The following is a 13828-nucleotide window of genomic DNA, read 5'->3' as shown; positions in this document are numbered from 1 at the left end:
TGCTCGTGGCGTCGCTAAGGCAGCTCGCGCATGCAGCAACATCTCGTGCAATCGTAGACAGGGTATAGGCAATGCTGTTGTTGTTGCCACCGCTGTTGTTGCTGCTGCTGCTGTTGCTGCTGTTGCCATGCCCTTGCTTCGACGCCCACTTGCCACATGATCTTGACGCCTCGAATGCCTGCGTCGACGTCGTCGCTGCTGCTGCTGCTCATCTCGGTTAATCTCTGGGCTGCGACTGTAGCAATTGTTGCAAGTTAGTTGCAAATCGTTTCTTGCCTCAATATCGATCGTTGTTGTTGTTGCTTCGATTGTTTCGTGTGTCGTCGCCAACGCGTCCTTGTTATCCAGCGCCACTTGACAAAGCTGTTGTGGTTGTTGCTGTTGTTGTGGTTGTTGCTGTTGTTGTGGCTGTTGTTGTTGTTGCTGTGTCGCTAAAAGCACTTGAGCTGTCGCTTTTTGATGTTTGTCGTTCGCTTTTTCTATTGCCGTTTGCGTTTTATGATTTTGTTGATAGTTATCCTTGATTTGTATGTCCTCTGTTTCTCTGCTCTCAGCTGCTACTACGAGTATTGTTGTCGTTGTCGTTGACGTTGTTGTTGTAGTTGTTGTACTTCCTAGTGTGGCTGCTGTTGTTATTGTTGTTGTTGGGGCAGCACATTGATTTCTATTTGGTTGTTTTGTTCTCTGCTTGGGCTGCTCTTTGGCTGCTTCAAAGGCGCAGCCCATGTTACGAGAACTGCAAGAAAAAGCAAATACAAAGAAATGTAGCAATACTTTTTTAGCCCATTAACATTCAAACACTACATGCATAAATATTTTAAAACTGCATAGAACATTTTTCTATAACATTTGTATACAGAAATAAGATTTGTATAGAAAATGTAAATAATATTTCTTTGATTATTTACACAAATAATTCCACTTTAATTTTTAAAGAAAACTTTTTCTCTGTATAAATTAATTGATTAATGACTGTTATTTCTTAGTTAATTATTGCAACATACTGTTGAAATTTTCTTATTTAATTTATATTTATAGAGAACTTTTTCTTTATTATAATTAAATATTTTTCAAAGAAATTATTGCAATATTTTGTTGAAATGCATGTATATATTCTAGGGCATAGCATATTTCAGCATCCTCAACTCATATTCAATACTAGCTTTTATTTAGTATCATTTGAGACAAAAAATTTGATAGTAATAATCCATCTTTGGTTCAAATGGTGTCAACTAAATATTTAAATAGCTAAATATGTTCCAAAAAGTCCATGTTTTTTTTTCCAAAATGCTTTCAAGTGCTTAGTTCAAAAGACAATTTAAGCTATGTAGAAACCTGTTAAAAAGTTGTAAGCTCAACGAGTTCAATGTAAGCCGATTAATTTTTAAGCTACATAAGTTATATCTCCTATCCTATACAAATAATACATTTCTCTTTCCACAGCTATATGTTTGTGTGAATCTGTGTGTTCAGCCAATAAGGAAATTGAATTTTGTGGTTAAAATCTTGTGGTAGCTCTAAAGACTTCTTTTTTTTTTTTGCGTGTCAAAAATCGAACAAAAAGCAAATCGGAAAGCTCTGATATCAAAAAAGGCGAAATATTCTATTTTCTATTCACAGCAGGGCATGAAAATTGCATTGTCTGTGAACATTTTGTATTTGCCATGGCCGCAAATGACAACCAGTAACAATAACAAGAACAACTACAACAAGTGGCAGAAAACATGCCACAACATGCGATCAGAATACAACTACTAAAATCATTATAAAAATGTTTTGACTGACTGACGACATTTTTGTTGGACTATTGGCTCTGTTCTACAAAAAAACATATAAACAGATACACATATATTTATGTTAGCTTGGGATTGTAGAACTCCCTTCGACAATTTGGCACGCAGCTGGGCGTGGCCTGGGAGTGGGTGTATCGTATTGCAATTGCTTTTTAAAAATGGCTCAAGAATTCTCAGCACATTTCTTTTTAGCCAAAAGCTCATGTGGCAAATGGCAATTGAGTTTCTGATAGTCATTGAAACTTAGATTTCGAGTGTACAAAATAAGTACGATTTTAATGGAATTTAGTCTATTTTAATTTGTGATAGTATAAGATACAATTGAGTTTGAGTTTTTATTGGTTTTGCGTGTTTATAAAACTTTGAAGTCTTAAATAAAATTTTCAGATATAATAAAATGTACTCAGAAAATATTATACTAAAATTATAATATTTATTAATTAATTAAAAGATAACAATAAATGAACAAGTTTTTTTATTTAATTAAGATTTATTTGAAATAGTTTTTAGAATAACTTTTTTGTTTGCTTCCAAACAACTGACTGGTTAATTTTCTAAGAATTCTTAGTGAAACTAAATATATATTAATTCAAAGCTTAAGCTTAAACTTAATATCCGTTCATTTCTTTTAGATGCTCATTCCAATACTAACCACAAAGCATGTAACTTGTTGTGGTTTTTTCACTCACAACTTTGGCATGTCCCTGGGAAAACACGAGCAGATAGAAAGACAGACAGACAGACTGACAGATATGCGAACTCACATAAGGGTAAGATAGCTTGAATCCACATCCACACATCCTGTAAAAATCCATTCCGGCAATACTCGATGGCTGTTCAGTGGCTTTGGTACTTGCTATACGCTATACGCCATTCGCCATTCATTATACATTTATTTGATTCTTACGTGACTTTGGCTATAAAGCACAGAAATAAACCAAACGACTCTTGAGTAAAAGGAGCACACCAATCTTAATATATACCCCGTATTAGCCACAACAACATCATGGCTTCATTCGGTCTATGACTACATATGTAAATTGGTAGTTTCCCATCGTTACCCACATGTCTCCCTCAACAATTATTGACCTCAATCTATTTTAAGCGTTTGTAACAAGCAGGAAAAATAGAGAAGAAAAAAATGAAAAACATCCACAGTTGTTGTTGTTCGCACCGTAAATGTCAATTCACTTGACTGTCATGCCCATCGCCCCTTTGAACTGTTGAAAAACTTTTGGGCCTCTGCTTATTGAAGAGGCAACAGACAAAACCAAAACTCAAAAGAAAAAAAAGATAGCCAGAAAAGTTGACCAGAGATCGGTTGAGGCAAGCATCCTTCCACAGCTCCTGCTGCCCCTGCGATTGGCCTACCCCTCGCCATTCAGAACTGTTGCTGCTGATATCCTTTATGCCTTCCGGGCCTCGTTCTAGTTGAGGCGCATAAATTTGCACAAACCACGGGCAACTCGACGGGGCAACTACGACTGCAAGTTGGTCAAAGCTAATCCGTCGCCAGTTGGCAGGAAGCGGCGCCACTGACAGCCAACCAAACAAAACTAACCAAAAAGCCAACTCGCAATGTCCTTGCTATGGTGTCCTTTTTGCTTTTGTTGTCGGACTTGTCTCTAGTTTGTTGTGCATTTCATTTCCCGCTTGGGGCAACTTTTCATATTTTATTGTGGCAACTTTATCAGCCTTTCTCTTTTCTCCTCTTTTATTTTATCCACACTTTTATATTTCATCTTAGCAGTTCCAGTCAATTTAATAATTTGTTACAAGTTTATTGCACAACTCGAATTAGTTGTTGCGTCTTTTTTTTTCATTTCTCATAATTGAGTTGCAGTTTTGTTTTCCGAATGTGGCTTAGTGAAATTCAGCTGTCATTTTACAGTTTGTGGCAAGTTTAATGACAAAATTACCTGATATGAAATTTGGCAAAATCCAAACTAATTAGTAGAGAGATTTGAATATATATAAAAGAGAAAGAGAGAGACAGAGGAATGTTTTTAATTGAAAATTCCATCAAGTTGCTAAGGTCTTAAACAATTTAGTAACCGAGTAATTGAAATTTTGTTTGGTTGTTTGGTTTGGTCGTAGGTCAAAATGAATTCTATGAATAATTAGAAGTGAAAGTGATACAATCAAGGTCTCTTTTTTTTTGCTTAAAAGTAAATAATTATCTATTATAATAGACTAAGCTGAAGCTGTATTAGTGACCCTGTAATTATGCCCTGCTCTATTACAAACGCTGACCTTTTGCTAGTCATATTGATTTCATGTCTATGCTCTAAAAAAAACTTGAAAATATTTTAATTTGCCATTAAAATGTCGGAATACTCACAATAGCAATAAAAGCAAAAAAGACTGTTCTCCACACAATAACAACTATTTGTATCGATTTTCCAGTAGAGCAAAATGGCGAACAGCAGCAAAAAATGAAAAAAACTTTGATTAAACTCAATTAAGCGCTAAAGTTTCATGTTTTTGTAGGAGTGAAAGCAATTTTAAAATATTGTGCTAAGCTTTTTGCAGCACTCGACTTCAATATGTCACCACAAAATGCATTATAAATGAGAGTCCTTGTCATCGGTGGTAATAGAGCTTATTGAGATGTGGATGGAATTATTGTAAAACATAGTTAAGCGACCGGAAATTTTATGTAATGCCCGGATAATTGAGGTAAGCACTTGACCCAGATTCAATGAGATTGTGTTCGATAACGATAAGAGAGACATTCGAGGGACTAAACAATTGGCAATTGCCATTACGCATACGCTCCGTTGCACTTTGCTGTGACGCACTTTCAATGCACTTTGAAGCAGCTGCAACTCCTATGCCTAATTAAATAACTCGACTCGATGTCAACAGTTGGCTATGCGAGTTCATTCGCATTTCAATTAGTGCACTGCACTCTCGATAAAAGACATAGCAATACTCCGACACACTCAGCAGAGGCAACTTAAGCCCTTTAAGTCGCAGCTTAGGCAACAAAAAGTGGCACAACGACAACGGCGACCTGTTGGGGAGAGTGCCAATAATTGAAGTCGCATTGCATTAATTGAAAATACCAAAGCACCTGACCGACAACTGAGAAAACTCACAGCTATGCATTTCCCTGCTCGAACAAAATGTTAGTCGATTGCAGTGAATGAATGAATGAGTGCATGAATGATATGAGTGCAACGCTTCTTTAGGAATGCGTGAGTTGCCTTGGCTAATTGCACGTAAATTAAACAGCACCACAACACATTTGACAGCTGACAGTTGACAGTTTGCGGTGCAAACATTTGCACCAACTTAAGAGTACACTGACAGAAACAAGGGAAAATCATTACTTAATAGTTGATTTAAAAAAAAAATATATAATTTATATTACAAAAGTAAATAAATAAATTTTTTTTTGAGAAAAAATGTCTCTAAATTGTCAGTTTTCGGAGATCCTTGCAAGAAATATTGAATAAATTACAATTTGTCTATACCCCAGACGTAAATATAATTTTTTTTGTCTCAGTTCATAATTTAATTTTAATATTAATATTAATTCTAAATACACTTTTTTGTCTTATTTTGTATATCCAAATTTTTTTGCCGACTGGTTTTAGTCGTGTATTAATAAAAAAAATAAATAAAATAAATAAATAAACAACTGTTAATAGTTTTGAACTATTGCCTGATTTCTTCCAGTGCATCACATAGTTCGTGATGGGTTTATACTGTTTACACTTAATTGGCACAGTCATTGAGCTGGTGACGTAGCTGCAGCTTGCAGTCCAGCTTGTCTCTGCCTCTCGGCCAATGTTCAAATAAAAAGACAAACTTGCCCCTTCAGCCCCTCCTTCTGCAGCATGTGGCACGTTTTGTACGTGAATGCAGCTGTTTACTGTTAGTATTACATGCTACAGCTTCGGGGCAACTTGCAATCGAACTTGCCCCTTGCTGTTGAAGATATTTCAGAAATGTAAGCACAGCTGCAACATCAACTGCAACGCCAACTGTTCAACTGTGCAACATCAGCAAAGTCACTTGATGTTCATGTTGCTGGTTTCGGTTGCAAGATGGCCAACAGCAGGCGCCTGTGTGGTATGCAACACTTTTTGTAAAGAGATTTTTCCCATTTTTGCAGCTACAGTGAAATGTCGCTTATGTGCAACAAGAGCTGCTTCAAATGACCCAAGTGTCAGACAAGTTTTTCAACAGGATATTGATTACATTTCCAGATAAGAATTGCAACAATCGTTTAAAATTTGTATGCAATTTTAGTGCCAATAACCAATATATTTAACTGTGGTTTGTTCATTTATTATAGTTACATAATTGTTTTAAATAATTAAATTGCGGTTTCAGCTAAAACCGCAGACAAAAGTAAAGTGCAAATAAATTGTTAATGTCGCAACAATATTTATATTATTCACATTTAACTTGAGGACCAATAAGCTCTCGTATCATTTATCGATTAGCTGAGTAATTAAAAAACTTTTAGCTTAAATCCAAAAGGCAGAAGAGAACAAATCAGATCAGGTTCTTATGTTGATAAAGTTGTAATCACATTAATCCCTTAAGGGTGCATTTTCGGTTCCCTTTTTTTTTATGTCCTTTTGTGTCACATTTTGACAGTTTTGTGAGCCTAAAATATTAAACATTGAGCGACATGGTGGTTGCGCCCCTCTCTCTTTACTCTTCACTCTTCTCATCTGTCCCCTGTCCTCCCCTCACTCCTCTTCTGTCACAGCCACTTAAATTCCATGCATCATGGGAAATTTATGTGAATAAATTACAATAAAAACCTGGCACACTGTAATAATTCAGATTAAAAAGTATTTATACACATGACAGCGACTGCACGTGGAGCAGGAGGGATTGTCAAAATGGAGGCGAAATGAGGCGTGGCACATCCTGCTGGTCACGCGCGTGTCCGTATATGTGTGGGTGTGTGTGAGTGGACAGCGCTGATTTCACCATAATAAATTGACATTTTTGGACTGAACATTGTTTTCCCGAAGTTCTACGCCATCGGGAACTGAAATTGTCTATCTTTCTGTCAATTCACTTTATTTTTACTGCAGTTTATTTTGTCCATTTCACAGCGACATGTCCAGATTTTTTGAACAGAAAGTTTATAGAGTAAGCTGCTTATAGCTGCATTTTGACAGAAAATAAAGAAAAAGACACAGAAGGAAATAAAAATCCTACAAAAATTCGGCGATTTATAGCATTGGCAAGTCCTGATGAATAGTTGAGCCACAAACTAAAGTTAGTTTTATATTCATATGTATATTATGAGAAATCGGAGAATAATATGTTCGGTCAGTCCTGAAGTGGATTTTTTAGCAGACTAAATAAATGAAGAAAATATATAATTATTTAACAGAGATTTTGATACCGGAAAGATTTTATATGATATTATTTTTTGCTTTTTAGCCAATCATATTTATTTTACATTGAGATATTTTTGAATTTTAGCTTTATTTCTATACATGTTCCAGCAAAATATCTCTCAATTGAAAACAACTATTTATAATATTTTAAATGAAACAAGGCTGCAAACCGGTTCTGAGCCGAGCCTCGTAGAACCGGTTCGGTTCATGGTCTTAAGCAGCCTGAACCGGATCATGAACCGAACTTTTGAAATTATTTGCTTTGCGAACCCGAACCTAAACCGAATCGCTTTCTAAAATAAAAGGTTTGGTTCGTGAAAAAGAATAATTTCATAAATTTTATGGTTCTCTAATATTGCGCAATTATTTGAGACTTCGGATTAAAATAAGTCATAATTAAATCTTCAAATAAATTCAATTTATCATCAAAATTTGATTTCTTTAAAAAAAAAATTAATTAGTTCAAAATGTAGAGAAAAATCTATAACAATAAACAATTTTTTTTTGTATAAAAGTGAACCAAGGTTCGAACCCAAACCTTGGGTTCCGGGAGTATATAAACCAATACCGCCGAATCGAATCTTTAACAAAATTTTGGAGGTTTGCAGCCTTGAAATTAAATCGTTTCAACATTTGTAAAAAAGTATTTAAAAGCAAATAATTAAAGAATATAAATTAAGATATTGTGATTTTTTTAAAGCCTTTTAAATAGGACAAAACGTTTCAGCAAACATGATAACAAAAAAACTGCTATTTTATGATAGGATTACACTTTTAGATTGAAACTTTATTTGTTATTTATTTTAATTAGGACAAAACGTTCCAGCAAACTTGCTATTTGATGATAAGATCAACCTTTTAGATTGAAACTTTATTTTTGAACATTGACTCTACTTTCCTTGGGTTTTAGAATAGAGTTTAAGAGTACTTTACACTTCATGCCAATCTTAGCAAATAAATATGAAACATATTTTCGGCAGTTGCTTTGGCATTTCTATAAGATATAGAGTATTTATTGGTTATACCTTGAACTATATCTAGTGCTAGCATTTAGCATAAGCCATAAAATCGCTTGGTTGCCTAACAACAACAACAGCAACAATGACTGAAGAAGTGGACGGAACAACAACAACAACAAGAGAGTGCGGCAATAAACATTGAAATAACAAGTAGCAAAAGAACAGACAAGAAGCAACGACAAATAATTTGGCACAAAAGCAAATAAACAAGATAAGCAAACAAACACTCACAGAGAGAAAGAGAAAGAGAGTGAGAGAGAGAAGACAAGACAAAAATGAAAGAATGCTACAGAAAGCAACAACAACAACAACAACAACGACAACGACAACAAACAGCTTGAATGATGACGACGACAGCCAAAACGTGGGACGACAACAAACAGAAGAATACTACGACGACGACAGCGATGAGAAGACGACAAAACGAGCCGAGTACCAAGCACATAATGAGCATAATAGCTGTGTTAGGGTTGCCGACGGGCCAAAAGGATGTGGGGCAAGGGTTAGAGGGGAATATGTGTTCAGATAGGGCATCATGTTCCATACGAGAGTGCCAAAGAGCTTTCTGTACCATGCACCCAAAGACACTAGCCAAAAATAAATAAAATGAGTTGTATAAACTTGTGCTAAAATTTGTAACAGGCAGAAAAAAATCATATTAGACTGGAAAGAGTTCATGTTTTTGAATACATTAAAGTTCTTTTAAACGACCATAATTTATCATAATAAAAATTGTTAAATTTAAATTTTTTTTGGTCTAAAATAGAAAAAACTTAGCTAGGAAATAGGCTGAGGCAGGCCTATTCAAAAATCAAAATTGTTCGTCTGACTAGTCTGGAAACTAGATATAACAAAAGAGAAATCAAATTTTCTCTTAATTTTCAGTGCAAAAAATATTACAATTCATTGCCAAACTCCCAAATATTTTACCTATTCACATATGTTGAATGCAGAGTATCTCACAGTCGAGCACACTACACTGACAACTTGTTACTTGTTGTACGTAGTCATTGTGGGTGAGTGCATGTGTTTGTGGATGTGAGTACGAGTGTGTGTTAAAATAAGCGCCACTTTACATGCATACAGACACGTCCAGTATGTGTGTGTGTGTGTGAGTGCTTGTGTTGGGGCGACCCTCGATGCAACTGGCGTTACCCTCAAACAAGTTGCAGCTGCTTTTTCGCTCGAAGCGCATACACAAAACGAGGGCAGACGCACGTCGCCAACGATTTAAACTAATCTTGAGGCGGTTTATTTATGTATCTCAAGGGTCGCTCCAGCTAACAATGGCATCCTTGAACAGGATATACATATACGATGTCGTGCCTATAGCCTTATATACATTAATATATAGCTAAGCACAGGTAAACTGCACAATTGGGCTATCTACCAAGGGGGAAAATTAGTCAAATCCAAGTCGAGACTTAAAGGCAAAAGGGGTTATAAATATTTAGATGGATTATCTTTACCATAAAATGTATACAGAGGTCAGAGTATGAGAGCTGGAAATACTAGGACATTCACTGTATCTGTTTTTATAATTATTATTTGAAATTTCTAAGGCAATTGCCAAATCTTTAATTCTTTTTGCTATAGTTTTCCAATAAATATATGGATAAGAGTGGTGAGATTAGAATTGAAACACAGTGTGAGGAAATATATACATATTTTATTGAATTTCTGTGAAATTATTGTACTCCAGCTTCTTTCAACTATATTTCGAATTTCATATGAGGGTAAAAGTACAATTATAGCTCAAAACTTGCTTTAACTGCTTACTTTCCAATTATATTACAATTTAATTGAGTATTTCCATGGCTTGTCTATTTAGCTAAGTTGTAAGTACTTTTGTTAATGCATCAACTGTTTAATCTGTTCTCCATATCATATTTGCAGTATCTACCTACTGTGGGCAATTCAAAAGCTCAATGCTGTGGACACGCTTCAGTTGGCTTTGCGTAAGTAAGTTCGCATTTGAGAGTATTTAATTTCAATATAAATATTTTGCTATTGGCCACAAATCTGCGGGTCATAAAGCCGCAAGGACAACGCGACAGGATACGACACGCAGCAAGCAGCACAAGGAACGAACAAGAAGCTCACCAGGAATGCATGCCTGAGTGAATGTGTATTAAAGCAACCGGAAATTAAGCATACAACAGTTTTCTAAGACTCTGCAAACACTCAGACATATACACGCACACACACGCACACACACGCACACACACGCACACACACACTTGCATATGCAAGTGCTTGTTAGTGCTTTGCATTTTTGTGGTTGCTTCTCTTTATTTGGGGAGGTTTTTGAGGGGAGAAGACGCTGAAACTTTATCAAAGCTTCGTTCACTTTTCCATGCATTTCAAGTGCCCGCTTTCAAATTTCGTGTTTTCTGTGAATGTGTGTGTGTCTTTTGAGCTTTTGTACCATGAATTTTGCATGTCAATTGGATAATGTAAGAGAATACTCAAAGGATCAGTTAAGTAATTTAAATATGTAAGCCATAATATATGAGTTGAAGTTGAAACTCAGCAGCTAAACAATTCTTACAATTTTGTTTACTTTATTAATGTTAATAGATTTAAATACATTAGGGTTTTACAAAAATTACTTATAAATATAAAAAACAGTTCAGATTTTTAAAAACTCTTTTAGCCACAATCCACAAAAGCAGAAGATAAGCTCAATAAACAAAACTAATTAAGAAATTAAATAAAATTGGATGCTCTCCAAGCTCTAAGCCCTATTTATTTTTTTTGTGGAAGCTCGAAAATTGTCCACAGCCCTATTAATCCCTTAGTGTGTACAGAAACACAGACACACACACACACACACACACACATACATGTAGTTGCCACTTGGGGCATCACGTGAGGCGTCAACTCTTAGACAAAAATTGGTAGGGCCTTGATGATGTCCCTGGGATTGGTATTCCCCGGCATGTGCCGTTTGCTTTTCTGCCTCAAAGGCGCAAACGATGGAAATCATTTAACAAAAAGGATGACGACAACAGCGGATCATAGGGAGACAGCAACAATCTGTTTATCTTTCTCTCTCTCTCTATCTCTGTCTCTGTTCAGCCTGTCTATCTGTCAATCTGTCTTGTAAGCCTTGTTATGCGTATGTGACTGGCTTTTCAATGAGCTGTTGAATAATTACCGTGAGACTTTGTGTAGGATTTGTACAAATTGATCTCTAAACAAAAGACCAACTAAGTGTTCAGTTAATTAGATTTATAAAATAGTTTTGTTAGGTCAGATTTTTATTATTAACTATAAATAGATAGCAATTGCTCTCCAAATTGTTAATAAATAATTCAAATTGCAGATAAGTTAGGCGACATCTGTTTAAATGAGCAAGTGTTAAACTAATTTAAATTTGTAAATAATTTACATCATAATCCAAACAAATCTTAATCATTTAATTATGACATATTGTGTAAGGAAAACTGATTTATTCAAGCTAAGTATTTGTGTTAATATAAATAAATAAAAAAAAATTACAGAATTGATGAACATTTCATCCAATTTCTAAATATTTATGGTTTATAAAATATACTAAACATTTTCTAAATATTTTGTTTAGTTTACAAAATTGAATATAAATTGCAATTAAATTATTTACTAGCCCAATCAAATATCCATAAAATATTTTCAATTACCTGCTCATCTACGTATGTGTAATATTTTGATAATATAATCATTGCCTGTTATAAATGCTATCGGTTAACTAACACTTTAGACTGCTTTGCGTGCAGATAACCTTTACTTATTACCTCTGGCTTGACTTGAGCACACACACACAGGTGCACACACACACACATCATCACACACACTCACATCCTTAGGGCTAAGATATAATCCACAAATCACTTTAGCACTGCGGAGACCTCAGCAAACGCTTCCTCAAAGTTCAATCAAACGAGTTAATAACTTCCGCAATGTGGCCCAAAATTAACCATAATTTTCTGCAGACCGCAGACTAAGCTGACCCATTACCTTACCTTGCCCCCTTTCCGCAGTGTTCCCTGGGCGATTTGGTTTATGCGCTTCAAAGGGTCACAGTCCGACTAAGACCAAGCGACATGAGATGTAAGACAGTTGTGCCGAAAGAGAGAGAGAGAGAGAGAGAAAGAGAGGGGGAGAGGGGGAGAGGAAGGGGAAGCTTTATTGGTTGGGTAATATGGTAATTTTAGCGCTTATCTCTCCCGGGTATATACGTTGTAGCGACAACAACAACAAACAACAATCAGCACACACACGAAAAATGCTTGGAGCACATGTCACATTTGCCACATGAGTTGGCGTAGCTCATTTATCATGAAGCTGCCTCCTGGCGACAGGACAATCCGGGTGACCAGAACGAACTGAGTGAACCACTCTCGCTCCATTCTCCGTGTTGCAGTAGTAGAAGTAGTGGTTCAAGGATACCAAAGGCAGCCTAGTCGGTTGGCTGCCATTGTGCGCTCGTTTCACCTTCTCCAGGATCTAATTGTAGCCCAACTTTAATTATACGTTCAACTTGCGAGCCACCGATGGGCATTTTGTGTATCACAATGCAATATTTATTAGTGAGAAGGCGGAGCAGGAGGAACAGGAGGAGCTTCGGAGCTGGCAGGCACAATGCGTGTCCTGGTGCCCCATGTGACCTGCACATATGTAAATAGACGGCCTGACTTTACTTTGCCTCTTGCTTGGCCTGAGTCTGGTGTTATATGTCGCCCAACTAAATTTAGATATGCGAATCGATAAAAACCATGGCACGCACACATTTTTAGTGCCAGTTTCGAGTCGGATCGGATCGGTTTGAATCAAAGGAGTAGTTCTGGAGACGGAAATACACGTTGCCTGGAAAGGTCGCCAATGGAAGGGGTAAGAAGCAGCATTATTGTTGCGTGAGAATTTCTCTAAAGAAAGGAATCCCAGATACGAAACTGGGTCTAACTGATAGCTTAGGTCATTTGTTAACAAATTGTTGGTAAGAGGGAGAAATAAATAAATGAATAATAATACCCAATTTACTTATTGTCCTGTCAATAGTTTAGCATTGTGGGAACTATAACTTTTGTTACACACTCTGACTTTCACTTTCTCTGGCTCAACAATTTAGAATCGCATTTGGGTCTTTGTAATATTTATGACCATTTATCGATTATATAATTAGTCAACCGCCATGTATTTATAAAGGATTTACATACTACAATTACAATTAATATCAAATGCAGGCCAACATTCATTTTGCCGTTTCCATTCAATTTACTTGCATTTGTTACAATTTGCAGCTTTAGTGCACTTAATAAAGCAAATTGCACTGACAAAAAGCTTGTCGAGTCGCACAATTCATTTAAATTATTTATGCCAGCAGCAACACTGTTTTTCCCTTAATTTTTTTTATTACAGACTTAAATCAGGTTGTCGGAATTTACTTAGCATGGAAGGTTTAATTGTAGACTATTTAAAAATAACGTAATAAAGTATGAAAAATCTGAAGCTTGGAAAATGTTCAGAATTGGAATGAGATATTAAGAACGCTTGTTGGATCTTTTATGTTCTCAACTAATAATAAAATGAATCAAGCAAGAAATCTTAAAAAAATAATAACTTTTTTTATTTTGCTTTACATATCTGTCAGTATGTAAAC

The 13828-nt window shown here is 35.7% G+C and overlaps 1 protein-coding gene across 3 annotated transcripts in view; it reads right to left on the bottom strand.

Moving 5' to 3' along the window:
- Window positions 1–6: 6 nt before the first annotated feature.
- LOC117789244 (probable basic-leucine zipper transcription factor P) overlaps window positions 7–13828 on the bottom strand; it is a 32848-nt gene continuing 19026 nt past the window's right edge. For 2 of the 3 annotated variants that reach the window (XR_004617847.1, XR_004617848.1), the window contains exon 3: window positions 489–736. Coding sequence is in view for 1 of the 3 variants with exons in the window: in XM_034628356.1 (XP_034484247.1) it covers window positions 15–86; window positions 391–726 (408 nt within the window). In the remaining 2 variants the exon portion in view is untranslated. Of the gene's footprint in view, window positions 87–390; window positions 737–13828 lie in introns of those variants that run through there. The other variant, XM_034628356.1, reaches the window with a different exon arrangement.

This window comes from Drosophila innubila (assembly GCF_004354385.1).
Source record: "Drosophila innubila isolate TH190305 chromosome 3L unlocalized genomic scaffold, UK_Dinn_1.0 0_D_3L, whole genome shotgun sequence".
NCBI lineage: Eukaryota > Metazoa > Arthropoda > Insecta > Diptera > Drosophilidae > Drosophila > Drosophila innubila.
The sequence above is the reverse complement of the archived record's forward strand: the minus strand, read 5'-3'. Positions and strand labels throughout refer to the sequence as shown.